Source organism: Aulonocara stuartgranti (genome assembly GCF_965226115.1).
Source record: "Aulonocara stuartgranti genome assembly, chromosome: 19".
Classification (NCBI taxonomy): Eukaryota; Metazoa; Chordata; class Actinopteri; order Cichliformes; family Cichlidae; genus Aulonocara; species Aulonocara stuartgranti.
Genome location: NC_138955.1, coordinates 26,162,187 through 26,188,508, shown reverse-complemented (window position 1 = coordinate 26,188,508; position 26,322 = coordinate 26,162,187). Strand labels below are relative to the sequence as shown.

Sequence of the window (26,322 nt, the reverse complement as noted above, 5' to 3'; positions counted from 1 at the left end):
TAAGGCACGATGCTGATCGTTATTGAGGTTTTACATGATTTTTTTATGTGCATGTGTTTTCAGTAAGGGAAGATGCTGATGTGTAAAGGTTTATACCACCAGATGGAGCACTTTACATTCTGTTGGTGGAAGCAAGAGTTGTAACCGGTAAAACGAATTTCATTTTTGTGACCTAATAAATATCATGAGTTTTATCACTGATGTTGGAAAATTAAAAAAAAAAAAAAATGAAGAAGACCAAACAAAACAAAAAAAAAAAAAAGGAATGATTAAAGGCATATTTAAGCACTGTAACAATTTTAAATTCAAATTCAAATTCAAATTTTTATTTGTCACGTACACAGTCATACACAGTACGATATGTAGTGAAATGCTTGGACAACTGCTCGTGACCTAAAGAGAACAAAAAAGGAAAAGGCTATGAATAAGATAGGAAATAAATATGAAAAATTAAAAAGGGTAAATTTAACTAGGAAGGAATAAAATATAAATTAAGGTTAAAAATGAAATAACTGTACAACACAAATTAGAATGAAGGGTAAATTTAACTGGGAAGAATAAGATAAAATATATAAATTAAAGTTGAAAATAAAATAACTTTATATATGCTTTCATTTTATGCTACTTTTTACTTTAACTCCATTAGATTTCAAGAAAGTTCCTTTCACTCAATTCCAAACCAGGATGTCTCATAAAAAGTTCCAACTTTGTCAAGTACAACGTTCAGATTTTGTTTGATAATCTAAGAGTAAATAAGGGTAACCCTGCAGCCTAATAAGAACATTGTTTGGAGGGACGGTTTTGGACTAATGCTTAAGAGGTTGGAGAATAATTAATTGCTTAAGTACTAGTATATATTCCTGTTAAAACATCATGTCAAGGACCTGAATTCAAAATTTCTACTGAATATACAAAAAAATATATATATCAGCAAAACATAAAGTACACAAAGCCCTCAGCCTTCAGACACACTATTATTTTTATTATTATTTGATGGTCCAGTAATGGTTAGTCGTTAGTTAAACCATTCTGATACAATTGTATTCAATTCTTTAGGCCTTTGTTTGTTTTTTTCTGAACATCTTGAGTACAGATGCCTCTTTTGTCACATCTGCTGTGTTTATGGTTTACCTGGGAACCCCAAGTTTAATGTTTAATTGCTTGTTTTACTTAAAGGGACATCACATTTACTATAGATAACCCTAATCTGACAAGTACTGTAACAAGGGAGTTCAGCTGCATTAGCTTCATTGTAGTTGACAGGTTTATTCAAAGCTTATATATTTATCTGTGAGATAGGTCAGTGTAGGTTTAGCCTAGCTTAGCATGAAGCCCGAAAGGAAAAAAAAACGTTAACAAAAATACGAAAAGTATTCTACTCAAATTACACTTCAATAATTTGATTTCTATATTCCATAAGAACTTTTTTAATCAATTATTAATGATAAAAGCTCAACATTTATCACTGCCATCAGCTAATTCTTTCACTATCATTTTTTCCTACATATAAGTCATGCTGAAGCTAAGCTACAGTTTGTTATGGAATTACAGAATAAATATCTACTTTTTGTAAAAGATCTTTTTTGTAATTTAACCCACCGCTTAAATTGTGAGGAGGAATTTAGTCATTACGTTGCACCGCTGCTAATTAGCAAAAATAACAAATTTAAAACACCTTCACCAGAACACCATCACAGAATAAGAACATGGTTGTGACCAGTCACAATGCAAATGAATACACAAACACACTTTATGAAGTACAAGGTTAATTTACTTGTACTTCATTTAAGCCGTTGTCTTATTTAAAAAAAAAAAAGCACCGATTTCGTTTCTGCTTCGACTCCTACGATAAGAAACCTTATTAAAACACTTACATGTCACGTTTTGGTTTTTATTATAAGACTATAAAAATATACAGAAATATAAACAAAGATTGACAACTTTGGAAAAAAGAATCTTTATTTGGAAACATTATGGAGAGCAAACAAAGAAAAAAAAGATCTTTTAGAGTTTTTCCATTTCTGAAAATCATTTTTATTTACTATAATACAGCGGATGTTAAAAGTCAGTTGGTTTGTACACTGGTGTGATTGGATAAAGGCAGATCTTATTGGGGAAAAAAAAAGGTAAATTAAAAGAAGAGTCGATTGATTGATGGAAAACTACAGACGAACTTAGTCTTATATCATCTAGCAGCTGAACCCCACCCTCCCTCAGCCCTGCCCCCCAGGAAAAACACTCTCACACTCTCTTCCAGCCTCACTTATTCACTTGCTTCAATGTGCCCTTCAAAATCCTCCTCTGTCCAAAATCATAAAATCTGTAAAGTAGGGTTTGGCTTCCGCTCTGAATATTTTCTTCCTTTAGCACAGCTTTGACCTCATCGCTCACATCTCAGAAGAAAATATTTGCCCCATTATAGATGCAGGTCTCCTTCAAAGTGCCCTCTCAATCAGACCTGTGATGTGAGGTTAGACAGGTGTTTGGCTCCATTCCTTTCCCCTCAGTAAAACTTGTTTTATCTCAAGGTCATATGCGAAACCAATCATCTAAGTTGGTTCTGTTAATTGCATAATTGTCCACAATTAAAAACATGACATTTTTAATGTCTAACAGACCAGTTTTTTGAGCACCGACTAAAAAAATAACAAGACTTGCTTTACAAAGCAGTGAGCCATTATGAGGTCTGAAAAGAGTGCAACGAGGACACAGAAGGAGACGGGCGTCCAAAACAGGACAAAACTACATTATATCACTGACTCGTCTCTCAATGCTGACATTCACTGAGGGATAATGCTTGGCTGTAGCGCTGGAGAAGGCAGCAGAAAGTGCAGAGAGGAAGTTCATAAAAGTGGGTTAAATTATAAATGAAAGTACTTTTTAAAAGGTTCTTCAAAAAGGGGAAAAAAAGAGAAAAAGTTTATTAAAGTGAATTAAAAATGATGAGGAGCACAGCAGCTGCACGCGAGCAGGACATTTTAGTGGAAGTCTCAGGTTCACCACAGTAAAACCCTTTAAAAATAGACATTTTCAGTTCAGTACCTACACCGACATTCACTCTGTGTCTGCTCGTCAAGCTCACTGACAGTTTTTGGCTGCTGCTTTTAAACCGAGGTCATTTCTGCTGCCTAAAATGTGTTTCTGTCCATCTGAATCCACGTGCTGCACCATTAGCAGGAAGTTTAACCTGCCTTGAACCTGTATCTGTCATCCTCACAGACAGCGACCACAAATAACACATCTGGCTAGCTTTTTAAACACACTCAAAACAAATATTTACATATTATTTCGTATAAATACATAAACTAATTGAGAGTACCATTAATATAGACTTTATAATTACAGAATACAGAAGCATTTTAGGGGCTGATTTAGGACACGACCTGGAAAGATGTTGTTTTTGGTGCCAATTAAATTTCCAAATAAACCAAATTAATATTCACTTACTGTTTATAAGACAACTATATTCTATAAAAATTGAAATGACCTGCACACATATATTTCTGACTTTTGCTGGCATGTGCAGATTAAAAGTGTGGCTATTATCTTTATTGTTTCTAACACATCAACAGTAATGGATGCATTCAGATTTAGTCCCCCCGACTACAAAAATAGTTATTTATTAAATACTGTAACTATTATGTAGTATATAGCATTATTTTATTGGCATATTTTAATTACAAAAAGTGCAATATATACCTTTAAAATGTAATTGTTCGCTTCATGAGAATTTTATTCCAAATTGTTACCAACTTGTACGTTTCAGCTCATGGAAAAGCTTAAAAATGATTATTACACAGCAGACAGGAGAACTTGGATCCAGATGGACAGAAGACCAAAAATAAGGAGTTAGATATCCTCTACGGGGCTTTATGTTCAGCACGAGAGGCTTCATTTATGTGCCTCCGTCTCCCTCAGTGTGCCGCAGACGAAGAAAGCAATGAGATTTTTATTTGTGTGTGTGTTGGACAGGTCAAAGAGGAGTTCAAAACTAACCATCTGTTATCAAACCCACTCCCATCCCCTGTGTAAACACACACGCTCACTCTCTCATTCACACTCACACACCACCCAAACCACAAAGAAATATGATTATAGCTTCTGACAGATTATAGTCCAGTACCCCGTGGTAGTTCACTAAATCAGCAACTTCTGCTGCTGATATTTTTTTTATATATTTATATATACTTATATATACTTCTTTCCTCTATTTAGGGAAAACTATATAACCAAAAATATGATATTAAGTGTTGATTTCTTGCACGGCGGAAAAAGAACAAATGCCAAAAAAACCCCGAAAATGTTTTCTGAAACGTTCCCGTTAACCCAAAGAGATTCAGATAAAACAATGCAAATCTGAACAGGAGCTCATTTAGTTTCATTTCTTTCTTCTTTTTTTTTAACGTTAAAGCTCTTTTTTTTTTTCACTAAGTGGCAAAAACAGAGACATGCAAACTTTTGATTTCAACAAACCAACAGAAACGGGAGAATGAAAAAAAAATGGAAATGAAAAGATGTAAAGCATCCTCTAGGAAGTAAGCCCAACATGGAAGACGCCTCCTTGAACCAAACAGGTCCAGAATGCATCGCAACGTAGTGGTTTCCTTATTCATGTGCCATCGTCGAGGGGTTGCCGTCCCTTCCGATTGAGAGGCGGTGCATTAACAGTTCGAGGCTCTATGGAGACACTCAGGAACAGTTAGTGTGACGACTCGCTCACATGGAGCATCACAAATCCAAAAGTCCACATTCTCCGTTCCTTTTTCCCTTCTGAATCCCCTCCTTCCCCATGATGGGAAGGTACAAAGTGGCTGCGATACAAACCACAGGTCAGTTCACACAGATACACCATCACACACATCATCAGCATCATCACACACAAACACACAAGCTGGGTCGATATCTGACGTTACAAAAAATATTTTTGTTTTAAAAAAAATGAAAAGAATGGAAAGAAAAAAAGAGCTAAGCAAACAGACATGAAATTGGCATGTGGACTTTTGACACAAATCGTGCATGTGCTGTCCTTGACGAGGGTCAAAGTTCATGTAGCGGGAAGGGGGTTCTTTGTTTTTTTTCTCTCTTTTTTTTGTCATTTAGGATTTAAAAGTGAGAGCGCACCCATCTGCCACCTCACCGAAACTGAAAAGCTCTTCTACAAGGCTTTGACTTCATCTCGCACCCATGAGTGTGTTTGACCTTTAGTGTCTTGTTGATCCCTCCTTCCTTCTTATGAACAAAGGTCAAACAAAAGAAGAAGAAATGTTTTCCTGTGCTGAAACCTGCAGGAAGACTGAAATCCTCACAGTCAGCATGTGTGTTAGTCAGGTAGCCGGTCAAGTCAGCTAATGAGTCCGCCAATCAGTCCGTATCAGATAATTTCACATTTGAGTTGCAGTCGCAGGGATTCAACTTCCCTTTTCTCTTATCGCGGAGCGGGGATGAGGAGGGCGGTGCTTAATAGGGACTTCTGGCCCCCAATGTGCTATTCCGTCTGGGTTAAAGGTAGGAGTGTGTCCTGGGATCCCAAGAGTCTGTGTCTGACCCTGTGGAACGATTAGTGTTGTCACTATGTGCCAAATCAAAGCGGTTCATTCGCGGTTTTCAGCTTCTGTATCATGAAGGGGGGCAGTCAGATACAAAAATTAGTTCCAAAAGGTGACGTGCGATTGTAATTCTCTAATCCAGGATTTTCCTCACAGGATGAGCAGGTCTCACAGATTAGGTTTGATCCAACAAATGGTCGATGCGCCTCTAAACCCCCAAAGCTCATTCACCTCCAAGTCGATGACAAACAGCAGCTGATGAATCCCCCGAAAATCAGCAACCAGGTTGTTTTATTTTCCATTTTTATGAGCCCGCCAGCTATTTGTAGAGCAGAGGATGACCTGCAATTGTCGGCCGTAAGCGGCTGGCAGCGCGGGCAAACAACCACCCTCCACTTCACTTCCCAGCATGCTCCTCTGGCTCTTATATGAGCGGGTCAGGGGGCAGGGTGTGCTGGATCTGCTGTGGCTGCAGGGGGGGCGGCAGCTGCAGCGGCAGCAGGGCCTCCACCATGTTGTGGCAGTGCGGGGGCGGTGTCCCTTCGCTGCTGGAGCTCTCGGCCACCTCGCCGCCGTGGAAGAAGTAGTCGCTCTGTACAATGAAGGACTCGATGACGGCCTGGTTCAGCTTGGTGGTCGACAGCGTGTCCTTGTTCTCGAAGTCGGGCCGCATGAGCGTGGGCCAGAAGCAGATGGACAGATTGTCGGCTGTCATCAGGGTTGTTTTGCTATGCTGGCTCACTCTGCGGGGAAATAAAAAGGTTCAAAGTTAAATCAACACTGGAAACAACAGCTCCAGAAAACAGGTGGTCTAAGGTGACAGCACGTAAGGAAATGAAAAATACCTTGACTTTTTATTTATTCTTTAACTGCTAAAAACATAAGAAAGCAGATAAAGGTTTGTCAGTTAAAGTGGACTCGTGATGTTCATTTCAGGCTCCATATTTTTATTCGTGGACTCTGGAGTGGCTTAGCATGATTCACAGTTCAAAATAATCCTTATTAATTAAATAGCCAACTTCCTTCCGACTGACTGCTGCTCATAAACAGAAAGTTTAAACAATAAGTGGGTGGAGCTTGTTTGAAACAGCATATAGATGACGGGAAAGAAGGAAAAGCAGAACGGTTTGTCTTAAAGTTGTCATACTCTGCTTGGTTACTGTGTGCAAACGAACCAAAAACCATGCATTGGGATTTTAGCACTCCATGATATTAACACATACCTCGCTATATTCTCTATAAAGTGGGAACAATGTGGGACTCTTATATCACATTTAAATGTATTCAGTTACTTAGTGAGGAGCTATTGCAATATTCAGTAAATTTAGTAAGACCATTCTAACATGATTTATGCAGTTTCACTGCTTTTCACTCATTTAGGGGATAGTCTGGTTCCTTTGAAGTGGGGTTACGTGAGGTACACGCTCACTGTCAGTGTGCTATCTTCAGCAAATGGCAGCAGGCGTGCGCCCAAGCTGACAGGAGCCCCGAATGGCACAGGAGCAGAGAAATGTACAGCTGTGAACAGAATCGAATGCAAAAACCCACTTTTCTGAGGGACTGTTTTTGTCAGTGGAGCTCGGTGCTTATTAAGAGAACGACTTCTTTCTTAGTGTGTTTCAAACTTTGACAGCTGCTGTTCCATTAAGCTGAAGTGTTCCTTTAAACGTCAAGATATTATTTGCTGGTTTACTAGTGCTGTGCAGCGAACGGTGCTGGAGACATGGATAAAAGCCACATTCTGTGATGGAGTGACGACATCGATCAGCATGAGGAATGTCTGCACTTATCGATGCATTCCTACTTTAATGTCTTATTTGCAGCTTTTGCTTCATGTTGTGTGAATTTCATGTTCTTTATTTTCTCTTTTTTTAATTTTCAACCATCTGTGTCGCAGAAACTGTCAATTCATCACAACTTGTGTCCTCCCCAACTTAATTTTTGGGATTTGCATGCCGTTGCCCAGCTTCAGAGTGACTTCATTTTAGCACCTGGTAGAAAAACCGTCCCTCTTAAAGCTGCTCGGCAGTCTGTGTCTGTTCACCATCACCCTGTGTTGCAGCTACAGGCTGTAATAGTCTCTCATCTCATGTCTCGCTTAATGTTAGGTCACCTTGTCCGCCTCTTATATTAGTCATGGGTGTTGTTTAGAATTTCATTTCATGTCGGACATTTTCCCTCTTTACTTATCTCACAGGATAACACTGCTGTTTAATTCAAATGTGTTCAGGTCCTCTCATATGACTCTGACCCTTTGAAACTTGTGTTTTGGCTTCTATTTTTTTTTTAAGTCTTGCCCACAAACACCAAACCGTAAAGAAGCTCTAAAAATACAAAAATCCTCTTGCATGACGACCAATGAACCTCAAAGCTCTGAAAGAAATGTTGCTGCTGTCTCTACATTAACAGGGCTGCTTGCTCTATCAGTGAAAGCTAACAAATTAAGTAATGATCCCTGGATGTCAACTAAACTAACACAGAACCAGAGAAGAAGACAAACATTTCACTCCTGTGTTTTATCCATTAACTGTAGCGCTGCCGTTCACTAGATGTCATCTCCGACCATGTCCTGTCAGTCATGATCGATATTTGGCACAAAATCAGACTTTGCTTGATGTTTCAGAGTGATTTATACTCATTCTGTATCTGCAAACTATGTAGACATTTGCGAAGAAATAATTAGCATTCAGTCGCTGCAGCAGTTACAAAGTACAGCTGTGGTCTCAACTCAAAGGAAGTTAAAATGATATCTGCAAGCGGCTCTTTTCAAGTTTAAGCGATGCGTTCACTGTCACCACAGGTATACGGCCATTTTGACTTTGAAGCCTGCAAGCATTTCACTTAAAAAAAAACATGGATAAAGAAACACACAAGAGGGAATGTACTCTGTGCACGCGTGTGTGTGTGTTGCCTTTCATTTTTACCTGTTGAGGTGTGTGATGATGTATTTGAAGACCTGGTAGTTGACGGGAGGAAACTTTTTCACAATCTCCCGCAGTGCCTGCAGACGCTCCATGTAGTCCATGATTTCTAACACACACACACACACACACACACACACACACACACAGAGAGAGAGAGAGAGAGAGAAAAGACACAGAGCGTTTTACATTTTACACACGGTCTCTCTTGGGAAAGGAAATTATACTCCATGGAAAACAAAAGGCTGAAACGCTGCCAAAAGCAGCTCCCACGCTGTGCACAAACAATACACACGCAACCACACACACAACAACACTAAACCTTGTGGGCAGAAATAAAACTAGCCTTCCCTGTATAAGGTCTGACTGTGCACTGGTTAAGACAAAACAGATCAGCCTTTGCAGATTAGGAAAACAAACATTTGTTCTCAACTGTTCAGATTTCAGGGGGGACAAAAAAGAAACACAGCATTTGATTAAAGACCCAGTAATCATAACTGAGGCACAGAGCTGGGCAGAAACACACTGGGCAGCAGCAGTTTCCCTCCCATGTGTTCAATAATTCCTCACTGTCACCTGCTTGAACTATTATTTGTTGCAAGATGTTATGTCTCATTACCCAGACAGGTTTGATGACTAACCATAGCTGTCACAGAAGCTTATCATCAGATGCAGCAGGGACCACACAGTTATTTATTAGATCAATGTGCAATTTAAGCGATTTCAAACCACAGCCTCCTTTTTGAAAGAATTTCTTGAGCTTTCCACAGTATCGATCAATTCCTTCTTCTGATTCCGCCTCATTTTTTGACTTTCAGACTTCAGCAAAGTTGAAAAGATCAGTCACAGTAGACTGATTAGCTGCACAAGCATCTACGGATTCATTTGCTATTAGGAAATCAAATATCAGCAATTTGTCTGATACCTGATAAGTTCACGCCACAGAGCTGCCAAACTGATTCGTCTGCAAAGACATGTCATTAACAATGGCAATTCAAAGAAACAGAGACAAATTATTATTGCTATTATATAACCAAGTATAAGACCAATCAGTTGAGAACGTATGACAGTTTAGAGACTGATAAGACTGCGAGGGCTGTGCTGTATGAAGCCTGAGGGGTGTATGTTAGTGAGGCTGTAAGGCTTCCCTTGGATCACAACATGTCTTTGGAGTACGACTGTACTCATCATCAGGCATCATTACCGTAAAGTGTAAGGCAATAAGCTTATCTTCTGTTTTTCTGACAATGTGTCAGACAAAAGTGTGTATTATTATTGAGTAAATTAAACTGCAATTAAAGGGACTTGTGAAAAAATGTTTCATTAGGATGATGGTGATTTTCTAAAAACTCTTTGATAGGATGCCAAAGAGGAAGAACCTGAGAACTCTGGATACAAATGAACTTCCCTTTCTGCACAGCAGGAGGAAATGTTGATAAATCATTTGGGTAGACGGGAGGAAGAGAAAAGGGGATGACGTATAGCACAGGTCCTCAGCTGGAACACACAACTACACAGAACATCTGTATGCCTTAAACATTAGGCTTCAGGATGCCCCGCTTCTTTGCCCTTTCCCACAAAATTCCTAATTGGAAAGACACAGTGTGTTTGTTCGCCACATGATGCATATCTTTGGATTCTTGACTGCGTCGTTAAAAGAGAACAGTCTGGGAAAGTGTGACTTTAAAAACAAAAAAAAGTAATCGGATTTAGCATCAGACCCTTATTTGGTTTAGTTAAATGTTAAATTTGATCGGGGAAAAAACAAAAAACAAAACATTACCAAGTAACAAGAAAGATCCTGCTATATTCCTAGAAGGTAATTTGTCTGTTAAATTCTTCAGTATTCCACAGCCTCTCCAGGGAAAGCATCACTTTCCTGCCGGCGAATGCTCAATGGAGCTGAAACGCTCCACTTACTTATTAAATATTTAAAGAGCAGATGTGAAATAAGAGCTTCTACCTTTGGATTGTCATAACAAGGCCGCTTCAACAAAACCCCTGCCTGTCCTATCTGGAATATTCTCCAGGATATTCCAGACATTCCAGGACCAGCAGGACGCCATTTATATTTGTAGACACAAACGTAAAGGCCAACGTGTACCAATGCACAGATTTATTCATCCTGCACGCCATCAATCATCCTAACGAGGAGCCAACGGGAGCCTTTGACCCTCTAATGGCTGGAAGAGGTTAAAGGTCGTTAAATGAATGCAGTCACAGCTCGACACAGTACACCACGGGACCGATATAACGACCGACTCCAGCTTTTATTAAATATATATCAGCCTGACAGCATCTCACAATGTATTTGGTTCAATAAGGCGATGAAGCTCAGTGTGCACATGTGTTTAGGCGAAGCTTTGATGATCCCCATCGGGAAAAGACCCTGCTGCTGCTACAGGAAGCTATTGTCGTTGTTATTGTTGTCACGGAATGAAAATAAATAAAAGGATTATTAAAAATATGCTGAACAGAAAAGGCAGAAAGCCAAAATCAACTTTAGAACTGACTAGAAAAACTAACACAGTTTCCATTACATGAAAAATTAGTGCAGCAGTTTGAAGCTGATCCAGGCAAAACTGCAAAGGCTAAGTGCTTATTTACAGGTATATGTATTGTATGCCATTGTTTATGTTCACAGTCTCTTTTTTCCTTCTCTGATTACAATGTTTGAAACTTTTCCATGTGTCTTGATTCACTCTGTTATCACATCTATTCAACATGACCTGAAACCAGCAACAACAAAAGCCTGATTCAGGCTCCAGGATAAGTACACTGGTGTCAAACCTGCTCGACAAGTTGGTTACCCTCCTGATGGAAACGTACTGTCGTGTTTAACTGCTCCAAGTTTAAAGAAACAGACAGGAAAGAGGCACCTCAAACTAGACCTTAGTCACGTAAGGAGCAAAAAGATAGAAAGAGAAAGTCAGAGAAGAAGAGCTGATTTAAACGATTCCTTTACCAACTATCAGTTATTTTCCTGGTCATTAATTTGTATATAAATTCTGAAGTTTCCCATGAGAGATGCTGACCAGAAGCCCTGGTTCCTGCTCTATACGAGTCATTTTCTAGAGAAGAAAAACCAGCACCACCCTCCAGATTTCTTCTTCTGTCAGTCTATGAGACTTTTTACAGTTCTCCTTGTGTTTAATTTTGGCTCGCTAATCTGCTGGAGTCAGCCTGATGGTTTCAGCATTATAGACACACAAGCGACACACACACACATACGCAGGATGTCTGACAGCATCCTAGGCCTGAAAAAGCCTCTTAAAAGTGAATGATGTGACTCAAAGCTCTGAGCATGTGGAAACAACTAAACTTCTGCAGCATTAAGGCCAGCTGCTACAGCAGACAAGAGGTTAAAAGTAGAGCCTGACTGATTGGACTGAGGACTGTTAAGGCCGATACTGATATTTGGCAATTTAATTCTGCAGGCCTCTGGTGGGAAAACTATGCAACATCAACACTCATTACATGGTTAAAGGGTGTTTCTCCAGTCTCCTCTTAACTTCTTCATTTTTTAGCTGCATGCATGTGCCTTTATCGTGGTACGACTTTATGTTATTCGCAATAGCACAATAACTCAAAAGTTTGAAGCAATGCTGATCAAACTTTTTAGGGGTGTAGGTATAGTGCTTCTTGTTTATTTTGAAGCTATGGTGTCATTTTACTCTAATGTATCACATTTGAGTTGTAAGCGGGTAAAGGAATATTCCAGCATGCTGCCGCCCAGTGAACCTAACCCTCCATTCACTGTTTTGACTCTGTTTAACATAATTACATCATTTCCTACGTGTTTAACAATTCCTTTAACTTAAAAGTTGCACCAAGTTTTTAATGTGTCTGTCTGGGTGTTTTTGCTATCAGGGCTTACAAAATTGCAGTTCATGACTCGGGTGTGTGTTCATTCTTACTTGCGGCCTCCACCAGCTCTGGGTGCAGGCTGTAGGGGATCAGCGGATCGGGCAGGTCAGCAAAGAAAGCCTTCAGCGCTCCAGCAATGGCATTCACCGCCACATCCATCGCCACAAAGTCAATACTGTGATCTACAGGGAGAGGGAGGGAGAGAGAGAAAAGAGGCTCAACAGCAGATTCGCAAGGTCACTCTGTTTCTGAAGCTTGTTCTGTAGCATTCGTTTCATCCTCTGCATCACAAACAGGAAAACAGCAAAACAACTCCACCCACACGCAGCTTCTGGTTAATACGTTCAAACTCACTGTCCTCTAAAGTCTCCCTTTAGGACCTCACAAACAGTTAAAGCACTCTCCTTAAACCCTTTGTCACTGTGCTCAGCACATTTGTTCTTTTCCTTGCTGTTGTAGCATCAAATTACATTTTTCTGCACAGAAAACTTCCAACACAGTTCTCCAGCCCTGTTCTTAAAAAGTATAAATCACATCCTTCCCATTTGATCTTTTCTACACAATAAAGGGAAACAGCAAAGCACCCCCATATACAATGCAATGTCATTTAAATATGCATGTCTGAATATCTTATTATAATATTCTGATCTAGTTCCCTCGAGTGTAATGTCATTCAAATTTATTCACGTGTAGCATAACTTGTTGTTTTTCTGGAAGGGAAACTGTTCATGATTACGAGCAAAAACAACAACAGTATCTGGCATCACTGGAGTAAAAATCCATTATAACCTATTAGAATATTGTAATTTAAAAAGTGGTAGAGGGACTGCATGGTAGCGTCTGTATGGAATGTATAGTAGCGACCGACTGATTGCTGAGGTAAGACTGTGGTTAGATAACCTGTATTTATCACCCTGTCATTTGTCAGTCAATGTCATTACTTTATTTTTTTAAGTGGAACTGGTTGTTGATTCAATCGCCTGAGATTAGTTGACCTTAGTACTAGGGCTGCACGATTTTGCATAAAATGAGAATCACGATTTTTTGGCTTAGAATTGAGATCCCGATTCTCTCACGATTTTCTTTTCCAGTATAAATATTTATTGCGCTTATTAACTGCACATCAACTTCGTAACAGTTGAGACTGAACATAAAAACAATAAATAAACATAAAAACAACAAATGTCTCACGTTTTGTCGTTGCCGCAAAATGTTGTACTGCTTGAAATTCCGTCTCCACCGTTGCTCGACACTGCGTGTATAGAGCAGGTAGTGCAACAATAGAAAAATAGTTGCGGGACGGCACTGTGTAGCATTTGTCTAGGGTGTTGATCATTTTCCTAAATCCCTCGTTTTGCACAGTGTTGCTGGGAGCCATATCTTTGGTCAGGTGATAAGTGATAGCCTCCGTAATTTCTTTGTGCCTGCGGGAGTTCGACGGGTATAGGGAAGCGCTGTATAAGGTTCCTGTTATTGATGTTTGGGTGGTTGACCGGGACGGATTTTCTCCTGTCACTTTCTCGTCATCCCTGACGTGCTCTCCGTTGTTTTTCCCCTGCTAATGTTAGCATCACACGGCACAGCTTCTGTATCACGTGGTATAAGGCTCCGCCCTTGTCATTTGTTGAGCAGGAAGAGTGAGCGCTTGTTTTCATGCAGATTACGTCCCGGATCAAAATGCCGGGACGTCGTCGTCTTTTTTTTTCTTTTCTTTTTTTAAATCGTTGTCATTTGGAAATGAGATCGCACATAAGTATGAATCGAGATCGCGATTTTCTAACGATTAATCGTGCAGCCCTACTTAGTACCTATCTGCCAGACGTTGCTAATGGATACTTCACCTGTCATCATTGCAAGCTGCTCAAGATCAATCCCACAGTCTCGGGTCAGCACAACATTACCAGTGTACATATATGAACCTGAAAAGGTGTATTGGTGTTTTTGCTTTAACAAAAGACTATTCGTGCAATAACATTTTAGTAAGTCACTTAAAATACAAATTATATGTAGCATACTTCTGCACTGCAAAGCATGAAAATAAATATGTAACATGTTATGTGACAAATGGGTAGAAGACATTGAGAGGCATTTATTTGAGTATTTCAGAGGAGCTGGCTATGGTTCATGTTTCGGCGTCTGTTAAAGAACGCTAAAAAACAAAATGTGCTAGCAGCTTGTTATTAGTTAACCAAAGTATCCTTCCTTTGAACACTCAGCTTTTAAGCTCAGCGCTTAGCAATGACACAAACTCGATACGAACTGCTTTTCTGGACTAGATGACCATCGTTTGAAATGGAGGGAGGTCATCTGGACATCTATGGCTACATATTCAATGGTTAGGGGGAACAGATGGCAAAATTACATCCCAGAGACACTTGCAGCCACACAGATGTATAAGCCTGTTATATGCATGTTAAGCCTGAGTGTGGAGCAGATTTGTGGATCCGGGACCAATAACCTGCACTCGTGTCCTCACATACGAGTCAAACAGGATTTAGCTGGGTCAATGTTTCAGTTTGAAAGGATATTAAAGAGCCTGTCAGTTGTGGTGATGCAGCAGTGAGGCCCACAGCTCAGTTTTTGTGTCTGAGCAGGAGAACAGAGCTCCTCTCTGATCACAGCTAACAGAGGTTATCATGAGTGTGTCTGGAGGCACAGAGGGCCGAGTGTTTCTCTGATGGAGCAGCGGGACTGGAACAGAATACACAGCCAGCTCATGAAAGCTTTTTCTTGCTCTATTATTTCTAATGAGGGAGAATGGATGCTTCAGCTCCATCACGTTTTACTTTCTGTTTCATTCACAAATCAGAGGAGAAAAAAAAGTGGGTTGGGTCCAAATCGATCAGCTTTCTCATTAACCCAGGGTAAAAATACTCTGTAATGACAGTTCAAAGGAATACGTGGAGAAAGAAAAATGCGTATTACTTGCTGTTATGACACTCGGCAACAGCCAAATGACATTTGGAGGGAGGAGAAACGGTGAGAAAGAGGACAGAGCCCTAAGGTAACACGACAGCTGTCACAGTGAATCTGAACGCATGCTGACAAACACGCTGAGCTAGAAACACTTGAAGGAAATGGAGAGCATTGAGCAATGGAGGGATATAAACAACAGGAAATGCACAAATGAATTTAGGAAGGACAGGGTGGGAAAGGAGGAGTCGAGTGAAGGAGGTGAGGAAAGGAAGGAATTTCAAAACAAAAAAATGGTGGCAGCCACCAAAGCCTCAGCCTCAGATACACATCATCTTTCATATTAAAAATGTTTTTTAATATGAAATAATCATAGAATAACCAAGAATATGCTCGAGCTCTTCTCCTGAACAGAGGACCAGAAGAAACAGAACGCAGAAAAAAAAATAAGAAATGCAGAAATGATTCAATAATCATTGCACGCTTCATCTCAGTCAAGTCTCCATATTTCAGCACCTGGCTGTAAAATGCCTGACGCTGCTGACCATGTGCTGGTGATTTCTGCCTGTGGTGACTTTATTTATACTAACAGCCCGTTTGGCAGCTCCCCAACCATCATGAGAAGTTTCGACTGTACTCCACAGGGCATGTGTTTCTCTTTAAGCACTTCTGCTGCGTGGTCAGGTTTGGAATCGGTCTTTTGGAGTTTTCTCTGTGGGTTAAATATATTGCACACATCACACATGTGCTGTCACGGTCCGCTGTGACGGACCGAGTGGAGAATGCGTGTAATGGACCAAGGTGCGTACACAAGTGAACAGACGGGAGTGAGCTTTAACAGAAGGCGAGCCTTTATTATGGCTGAAAACAAGGTGTGCAAATACAGCAGGGATGGCGTGGCTAAACAAAAACCTAAACTGGGAACAAACTATGGTGAGGCTATGGCTTGGAAGACAACAGACCAGGCATGGAAACACGGAGGGTGGGAACACAGACGACGCGACACAGACTGTAAGAAACACAGAGACTAAATACACATGAGGGATGATCAGGGGAAGTGGCCACACATGGGAACGCAGCTGACACACATGAACTTAACGACAGGACAGGAGGAGTGAGCTGAATACACAGACAGTGAATGCAGGCCTTCAAAGTAAAACAGGAAACATGAGACATGAACCGGGGAGACGTAGTACAGGGGGAGGTGACATAACTGACAGCATGAACTTGACAGTACAAGACACACAGACATAAACACACGAAGGGCAAGGGAGACGTAATGCAAGGGTAACATAATTACAAAAAGGACTGGACTACCTTAAAGAACCTAAGCAAACAATAAACATCAAAATAGGTTAAGCATAACACACTGGGTCACACGACCCAGGACCATGACATGCGCTGCTTGATTCTGGAAATGTTTTCCAAAGAACTCCCAGGTTCTTATAACGGCACGATTTAAGTTTATGGGAAAATAATTTCGAAACACATTCTGTGAAACTAATAAAGACTGTTTGCCTCCATGCTTTGAAAATCCAGCTATGCACGCTCTTTCTTCCGATTTCTTAATAGTTAAATATGTATTCATAGGTCTATTACCACTACAAGCATGTGTCTGAGCAGATGAGTGTTTTACCTTGATCAAACTGTTTCTGAATGTTGTCCTGGTCTGTCTTGTTCCCACTGACGCGATACAGGCCCTCTGTCGTCAGACCTGGAAACACATACAGCCATTTTCAGCAACAGCTCTAATGGACTTCATTCATGTGGACTTAAAGCAGCATTAAACACACAAAAAAACTGTTAAAGTGCTGAGCTGAAACAGATGGGCCAACAGAAGCACCGTCTCATCTAATGTGGTTTTCCACATTAAAACATACTGAGAGTATTTGGATTTAAAGCTAAAAACTATGTCCTCTTTCTAGGATTTCAAAGCCTCTAATAATATTCACATTAGACATGTTACATTTAATTAGAACCTTTCTTTTATTTCTTTTTTAAATACTTGTAAATGCTTGTTGTGACACTGGTTATGATGCAATTAGGCCACAAGCTGCAGCAGAAAGAAAAACAAAACTTCCTAGAAAACATTTACACATTTTTTAAACATATAATTCATTTGCTCTGAACAAGGGGGAGAACAGCACTGCAGAAACAACCAGAGACATATATTCCATCACAATCTCCTGAAACCAGAGGCAGCAAATATTATACAGCTGTACTTAATCCACAAAAGGTAGATCAAAGGAGAAAAGAGAGAAAATGGAAAGAAACTTTAGTTGGAGTGCATTTTGTTAAAGGAGGCATTTACACCTTTCTCCATTTCTTGTCAAACATACACTCACCAGTCATTAATTACACCCTGCTAGTATTTTGCCTTTACAGCCAGCATACATTCAACAGCGTGCTGGAACATTTCACAGAGATTGTGGTCTGTGTTGACATGATAGCATCACATAGTTGCTGCAGATCTTAACATCTGAATGATTCATCAAACCAGGCGAGGTTTTCTGATCCTCTGTTGTCCAATTTTGATGAGGCTGTGATAACTGTAGCCAAGATTTCCTGTTCTTGTAGGACCAGGTGTGGTTGTCTGCTCCTGTAGTCCATCTGCTTCAAGGTTTGATAACCTGATTGTAACAAGTGGATATTTGAGTTACTGTTACCTTCCTATCAGCTCGAAGCAGTTTGACTACTCTCCTCTGACACCAAAAGGGCATTTTTGAACACACTCCCTGAATATTTTCTCTTTTTCTCTGTAAACTAGAGATGGCTGTGTGGAGAATTCCCAGTAGACCAGTAGTTTACGAAATAATCGTACCAGTTTGTCTGGCACCAACAACCATGCCATGCTCGACGTAAATTAAATCAGCTTTCTTCCTCAATCCATGTGTGACTGCATAAAACTGCTGCTGCAATGCCATGTAATTAGATATTTGCAAAACTATGAAATGCATGTGTTGTAGATTGGCTATAATCTAATCTTTTATAAACCACCATCTCCCTCTGGATGCAGTTAATAAGGTGTGACAATAGTTTAATATTACTAGTTTCTTTTTTTCCTTTTTCTTTTAAACATACATTTTGAAATGAAAACCTTTATGAGTGGGACACAGACAGAGGAGGATGAAAGTGGTAGGTTAAACATCTCTCTTACTAGCTAAATGTCAGCTGAACATGACACACACAGCGAGATTTAGTCAAAAATATGACGAGTTTTGGGCCACCCACACTATGTTGTTCATTATTAAGCATCAAAAAAATATACATCACATATACTGCAAGTATATGTATGAGTGCAAGTATAAATTATGACCTTTAGTCTTCAGAAATGACAAATTCAACAGTGTGAGACCAATTTGAGACGAATAACATCACAGAAAATCGCAGTGCAACATGAGCACCAGTCATCCAAAGCAGCAACAGCTAGATCAACAATTTTGCTTGCAGACTTCAGCTGGTCTGAGAGCAGCTTTTGTTAAAACCTCGGACCATAAATATCACAGCCAGCTGGCACCTGACAGCTGATCCCAGACCAGCACATACGGAGACAGAGTGTCTTAATTAGAGCAATAATGTGTGTTCTGCCTGCAGGGAAGAACACACACGCGCACACACACACACAGGCACACACACATGCATGTATACTGCAGTGTGGATGACCTTGCAGCAGCCACTACACAAAAACTACTGTCGTGTGTGTGTGTGTGTGTGTGTGTGTGTGTGTGTGTGTGTGTGTGTGTGTGTCCCTGCAGAGGCAGTTAAGCAGAGACAGTATTATGTAAATTCAGCTTTAATGGATTCAAGTAAATCATGTCAACTGTGAGCAAGTGTGAATGTGCATGTGTGTGTCCGCTTGTGCGCATGCATTGATCTGCACCTTTCAGCGTTTTTGTTAAAAATGTATGCTTGCTTGTGTTGACTCAGGTGTGTGACATGTGGTAACTCTTAAATTAATAACACAAATTGTAGTGATTGTGCCAAATCACCACAGCCTAATCAGCAACCCACTCGACCTAATTTGTGCATGCGAGTGTATACGTGTGTGTGTGTGTGTGTGTTCACACACACAGCGTGATGTATAAGCTCAGTAAACAGAGTGGGTGGAAAAGCTCAAATATGTTCTGCTGCTGCACCTTCAATGTGCTCCAATTACTATATTTGTGAGGACTCACTTGGACCTCCACATTACAACTCAAAGCTTCGACCTTCAGCCTGATGACACACTGTTGTGAAATAAATTACACGGTAGAGCAACGCCTCGTCCGAATGTTTCTCTGAGTCACAGCCATATAACTCCTCTGCAGACGCTGGGTGTTCCTGATCTGCTTCTCTGCACTTAACGCACATTAACTTGGCAGCGACACATCAGACTTTCATGTTTCACAGAAAACTGAACATTGAAACACTGAACAAAAAGCACAAAACTGGAAAGATGACGGTTTCTGAAGTGGAATTTTAATGGTTCAGAACATGAAATGAGCTAAAAAGGTCTCAAAAGTTCTATGTGCACTATTTACCAAAGCCATTTATGTCAATGAGGTTTTAGTCAAGGTTGACAGGGTCGCAACTTTACATGTTTTTGCTTTACTCTTGGATATGGAAGCATAAGTTTTGGATTATACTTCTTAAGTTCTGCAATCCAAAAATTAATCATGAATAGCAAATTAGCATCAGCAGTGTTAGCATTTACAAATACCGACGTCTCTTATTGACAGCATGAAGCATTTCTACTCTGGATGTGTTCTTTCTTGGAAAACAACACCTGCACATCACCACTGAGGATTTTAAATCCAACAATCAAGATGTGATTGAAGTACAGACTTTCAGTTTTAATTCAAGGAGGAGTTTACTAAACAAATTGGTCATAACAGCAACTTTTAGATACAGTCCCACATTTAATCGGACTCACAATTAATCAGACAAACAGTTTGATAGCCAGGTGTGCCTGTTCCCTTGTTATTTCATGAGAAATGAAGCAGATATAATATCTTAAGTTGATTCAAACTGCTGAATTTTGAGATGTCAGAACGGCATAATTAAGCTGAATGCACTGAGTATCTCGGCTATTCTTTGACAAAAACGCTCTTTTCTCATTTTTAAGCTGGTTTTTTTTTGTTGCTGTTGATGTTTTGTTCTTTTTTTAATGAATGAGAAACAATCAGCTGATGATTAAAAATAAATGAATGAATATACAATAAAATATTTGGGGGGTACTTTGTGTATGAAAGCAGAAATCCTCTCCTTTCTTTTGATCTATTCACTGTGTTCATATTCATAACACCAAATATTTTAGGGGTCTTAAAGATTAGTAAATATCATTAAAAAGCCTGGCAATTTGTCCAGTGGTGAAAGTGTTTGCCAATATTTTGCTGTATATATTTTCCACACTAGTTTTGATCTTTATATGTAATGGCTCCAAAGTGTAGCTGGAGACACAGATTCTCTTTGGGTTTGTGTCAGGAAGGCCATCCGTAACAACGTAAAACTGCCAAATCGATCCATGTAGAACATAGTGATGGGCTTTGTAACTTTTAGGACAGTAATTTGAAGTCCAATCCGATAAATAATTTGGACATTTTTCTCCTCTACTAGCTGATGATGATGCAACTCATATTTACTCTTTTTTTCTGTGCCCTGAATCTCTCATCACCTGACCTTAAAATAACCCCCAAAGGCCATTGCCAAAAATGCCACCACCCTGTACATCTGTGCGTCCTTGTGAGGACATTTGATTCTCAACAGGATGGAACACAAAATACACACACACACACACACACACACAGGACCTGAAGGAAAGGAAGTTAACAGTGGAGTTCATGTTTGCATGTTGAGATCAGACAGGACTCGTCCTGCTGTGATATGATCTAATATCCTGACTGACACACACACACACACACACACACACACACACACACACACACACACACACACACACACACACACACACACACACACACTATAGCTCAGCTCCTCTCACATTGCTCAATTTCGATCTCTCTCTCTCTTTTTCTTATCTATCACAGCAGTTTCACGGTTTCTCCTGCTACCTGTCTCTCTGCTCACTGGCCAACTGCCACAGTCATTTTATTGCCACGATAACCATCTGCTGTGGGAGGGGGACAGGAAGCTAGTTCAATGAGTGAAAGTCAATCATTGGCTATTTTTAACTCTTATTTTACCAGTCAGGGACATGCGTTATTTTCTTTCTGCCCCCTGTGAAAGTCGAAGCTGACGATGATAAATGGCACAACGATTCGTGTTCCATGCCTGTTTAACAATGCGTTTTGGTCATTTTTCTATCCAATAAAAGTCATCTAAACAGTTATCATGGAGGTGATTTGTTATTTTGTTTGTAGGGGTTTTTTTTTTACCCTTTCATAAGCTTAGATTTATTTTGTTGCATCCCAAATCAAAAGCATTTTCCTACTGTGAAAAGCTGCAGTGAAAAATAATATTAAGCGTTCCAGTTATGCAAAGCTGGTGCGTTCAATAATGGAACAAAGACACATAAATAACTCTGAGAAAGAAAAAACACCCCCAATAAATCCCACTTTGTTCAACACACACGAGGATTGTTGCACTGAGTAAAACACCCAAAGTCACAACCAAAAAAAGAAATAAATAAATATTCCTTCTGTTCTGATTGATTCACAGCAATCTGCAACTATGTGTGGAGATCCTTGGCCTGAGCAGTTTAATAAAAAGACGCCTGAATGGGGCGTTCACTTGTCCTGAAAAGCAACCAAACTGGGTACAAACGTTCACTGTTAAACATGTTATTCCCATTAAGATAATTAAGGTGCTGATGCGGCGGCATCGGCAGGATCGAGGAAATCAGATTAAAGGCGCTAAAGACGTTAACAGTCTGCTGCTGGGGAAAATGAGGAATATTTTCTTCACAGACTGTCGTCCACTCAAGAAGAGGGATAAATAAAGCTCTGGGGATTATGTCTTTAAATTGCAAGTCATTAATGTTTTATTCAGCACTCTGCATTAACATTTACTAGCCTCAAGTTGTGAACCTCGAGATGTGGCAATAGAAATTTGAGGCGTTTTGAAAAGATTATGGGACAAAAAAAGAATATTCTGCTAGCAAAATGTTAGTTTGACATCGCTCTAATATTTGCTGTGTTTGTTGTGTTTTACCTCTTCAGGACTGGAATGGATGCTTAAATAAAATAATCTAAAAGAATTATTGGGAAGAATTCCTCTATGTTGACGACTCATATCCAATGGTGGGGGTTGGTCAGCATACACTGATCTAGAGGAAGTTTTAATATTTTAGCAAAACAAAGACCCAATCAGCTGCTTAGATTCACATATTTAAGGTTTATAGGTAAGTAACATCCATCCACCACACACGTTTTTCTGCTTATCCAAGCTTCTCTAATCCTAAACTTAAAGAAAGACATAGAGCGCTTGTTAAACTAAGCAGCAAACACGCTGCTTCCTATCAGCACATCCCAGCCCTCATGTTCCACTTTCTCATATCCAGGACACTTAGCTCTTATCCTGCTCGTTATAAATGGGACGTGGCATGCTAACATGCGCTGAAGATGAATGCGCAGGTAAAAGTGCTCAGTTTTCCCCAGAGGAGCCGGAACGTTTCCCACAATCCTTCAGCTAAGAAATGAGCTGAGCTTTCTGGTCTGGAAGTCATTCTGTGGGCAATCCACTCATCCAGAAAGAGGGGGTGGAGGGTGTGTGTGTCGGAAAAGGAGCATGACCTCAGGTGAGCGCTTTCTTTGTCCTCACCCTTTATTCTCATACACACACACACGCACACACACACTTGGCTGAGTTTGTGGTCTGGTGGAGTCATCAGTTTCTCCAACGGTGTGTTAATTTAACGACCGGCCCACCACACAACCATGGGTCAATATAAATCAATATGAAGGCTGCGAGGAGCGCGTGTGTGAGTATGATTTAATATCTGGGCACCTTAGGTAACGAGATCCATACCCCACACATGCACACGGTCTCAGCAGGAAACAAAACCACAGCTGTAGTCTCCTTTCAATCAGAGATTGCAGAGTATATTAACACACACAAAGGTAACTGTTGCTAAAAGATTGTTTCTTAAATTCTACATCTGTTGTTCATCTTCTTTATCTTTACACTGATTCTTGATAATAGTTATACTGGAATGATGAACATGATCACTGAAGTCATTTTTGCATGAATGAATCTGATGTTCATTTTCGACACTGGCTGAAAGAAACCACAAAAATGATCAGCCTGGAGGTTGATATGACAACTTTGCTTGCATGCACGCGCTCTCTTCATTGTTTATAGTTGCTGTGCTGTGCAGATTGAAAAGGAAGTGTTTTGCTGAAAAGAACTGGATCCGCTAATACCAGACCATGTTTCAATGGAAGCTGATAATCCCAGCTTTGAGACTTGTGATAAACACCATCATCCTGGAGCAAATCAACACACCAGGACTTCTCTGACCAAATAGTAACAAAAATACCACCTCCCAGTTTTACGCCCACAGCAACCATTCAAACGGCATTTCATATCCATGCCTATCCAGACTTGACCTTTGACCATTTGGATATAAAATTCCAAAACACTTAATCATTTTTAACTTATCCTGAAATGCTGTGATAACACTGAATGAATTCTTCAGTTGTGGTTTTATGAGGTCACAGTGACCTTCACCTTTAAATACCAAATTTTAATAGCTTCATCTTTGAATCCGAGTGGTCATTTGTGCCAGATATAATGAAAATCCCTCAAGGCATTCCTGACTGGTGTACACAAATTATTATAGCACACTGAACGCTGTGATTGATTAAATCAATCAGCTCTCAGTCCCAGATGGATATCCCATGGCTGTTAGCAAAATGAGCGTTCCAAGTCGGCAGTTTCCTGGTCCATCTCGGTAACAAATGATTCATGTTCAAAAAGAAAAAAACCCTAGCTTTTTGGAAAGCAGCAGGGAGCTGGCAGTAGACACCCCAATTAACACTGTTCACACAATGTTTTAAGTCCCCGTTTCCCCTCCTCGTCATAACTGTCATGGTCCGGGTGTGCACAGGGTTTTTCCACTCCGCTGGGTTCTACCTTCAGGCAGAGACTCCAATCAGCTTCCACACCTGGTTCCAATCAAGTCACCTGCATATAAGACCAGCATTCACAACAGACCTCTGCCAGATCTTCTGCTAACCCATGTCAGTGCTAGGCTGCGAACCCCTTGTGAGAACCCTCAACTACTGCTTTTCCCTCACCGTGTTTTTCTTTGTCATAGGACCCACCTGGCAGTCACGTTTCCCGAACTACTCTCATCTCCGCCTGGACGCTGGTTCTGTCATCTGGTTTCTTCCTCTCCACCATCGGACTACACCTGCCTGCCTCCCTGCCAAGTCCCTCACTCCACGCATATTCTGGATCCTCTCTGGACACTCCTCACCCGGAACCCCCTGGACACCCCTTCCTCGCATGACACTTTAAACCTGCAACGCGTAAGCCCTAACCTCCATAGCCTAATCCTGCAGCTGTGATTCACTGGACTGCCACTGACTACTTGTCTCTTCTCATTATAGTGACTGCGTACCTCCATCCAAGCCGCTGCCCCTTTTTTCCATCCGTGAAATCCAGCACCTAGCCATAGCACTCAGTTTCATGTTCACAGTTTGGCCTCACAGTTCACAGTTCATAGCATTTCATAATTCATAGCATTCATAGTGAAATTCTAGTGAAATTCTAGTGAAATTACACAACAGGTCTCCTGTTGTGTAATTTCACTAGACACTTGTAGATAAAGCACTGTGTTCACGCCCGTTTGCCTCCCTCTGTGTCTGCATTTGAGTCCACACCCACAGCCGGGCCCTCTCGGCCGTAACAATAACAGGCACATGCAAAGCTAACATGGCACACAGAGACACACACTGGAAATAAGCAACATTTAAATTAGCCAGTTATTGTTCAATGACCTACACAGAGACTCTGAAACACTCAAGACTACAAGATCAGCCAATAAAGTGTGAGATAAGGGATGGAAGATTAGAATGGTATACAGTTACACATTATAACCTAAACCCTGTTAAAGAGGCAATGGGGTTTAAAAGCCATGGGTCTTTATCAGATAAGGAGGATACAGAAATCTGAACCTACCAACGCTGTGGCAACTGTAGTGCTCAGCATTACTAGCTTGACCCACATTATTAAAGACGCAAGAAGTGTACCATTCAGGATCTCACTTGAAATGGTGTATTGCCTTTGATGGCAACTCTGTAGGAGTGCAATACTAAGTCTCCAGAGTGAAGTATTTTACTTTAATAAATCCATCCATCCTCTTAAATATGTATCAAGATCAGGGTCACATGGGGCTTATCGCAGCTGTCATAGGACAGGAGGCAATGGATCCCCTGGACAGATAGCACATCTATGGCAGGGTTAACACAGACAGACATCCATTCATGCTCACATTCACACTGCAGCTCCTAACACAATTCAAAGCAAACAACAACACATTTTCTCACGGTGCCTCACTAGTACTGGGCCAAAGAGGTGAGGATTCAACTTCTCCTCCTCCTTTGCCTCACTCTGTTCATGCTTTCTTTCTTTCGGCCCCATCTCCCCTTTGGCTCCTTGCCGCTACTTCAGCTGTTAAGCATCATCTTCACTTTGATTTATTGGAACTGGATTCTATAATAAACAGTCATCTGTAGCCAAAATGTAACACTGCAGCGAGCACCATAACAATTTATCGAAGAGATTTTAGGTAATGGAAAAGAAAGCAAAGGTGACAGAATAAGTAGCTGCAAACCACAGAATCTATGTAAATCACAAATAGTGTACCATATTATCTACCATCCAGACCGTTTACAACAAAAACACTCATGAGACCTCTGAATGGATCCATTTTTTCTCCCCTCCAGCTGCACAAGCCTAGCTTGAAACTTTTAAACAACTTGATTTTATCAGAGGTTTTCTTATACTTTCTTTTTAGGTAATGTATTTGTTGTCTCGCTTACAATGTATTTGGGTACAATGTCTTGAGGTAAAACATTCCTTTAAATTTGTTAACGGTTTTAAATTTTAAATAAACTTTAGGAGAAAATACA

At 40.3% G+C, this 26,322-nt stretch overlaps 1 protein-coding gene and 1 long non-coding RNA gene across 3 annotated transcripts in view; one reads left to right on the top strand and one right to left on the bottom strand.

The window, feature by feature from the left end:
* Window positions 1-1,941: 1,941 nt before the first annotated feature.
* arhgap5 (Rho GTPase activating protein 5) overlaps window positions 1,942-26,322 on the bottom strand; it is a 58,838-nt gene continuing 34,457 nt past the window's right edge. Inside the window, 5 exon segments of the mRNA XM_082517266.1 lie at window positions 1,942-6,026; window positions 6,028-6,289; window positions 8,471-8,576; window positions 12,385-12,516; window positions 16,884-16,961. Of these exon segments, the coding sequence (XP_082373392.1) occupies window positions 5,838-6,026; window positions 6,028-6,289; window positions 8,471-8,576; window positions 12,385-12,516; window positions 16,884-16,961 (767 nt within the window). The 3' untranslated portion in view covers window positions 1,942-5,837.
* Window positions 24,257-25,153, top strand: LOC309696130. Of its 2 annotated transcripts, XR_014273344.1 has the most exons (4): window positions 24,257-24,426; window positions 24,504-24,717; window positions 24,799-24,939; window positions 24,979-25,138. It is a non-coding gene; the product is annotated as an uncharacterized lncRNA (long non-coding RNA). The 2 variants fall into 2 exon arrangements; XR_014273343.1 differs by having other exon boundaries at window positions 24,257-24,717; window positions 24,979-25,153.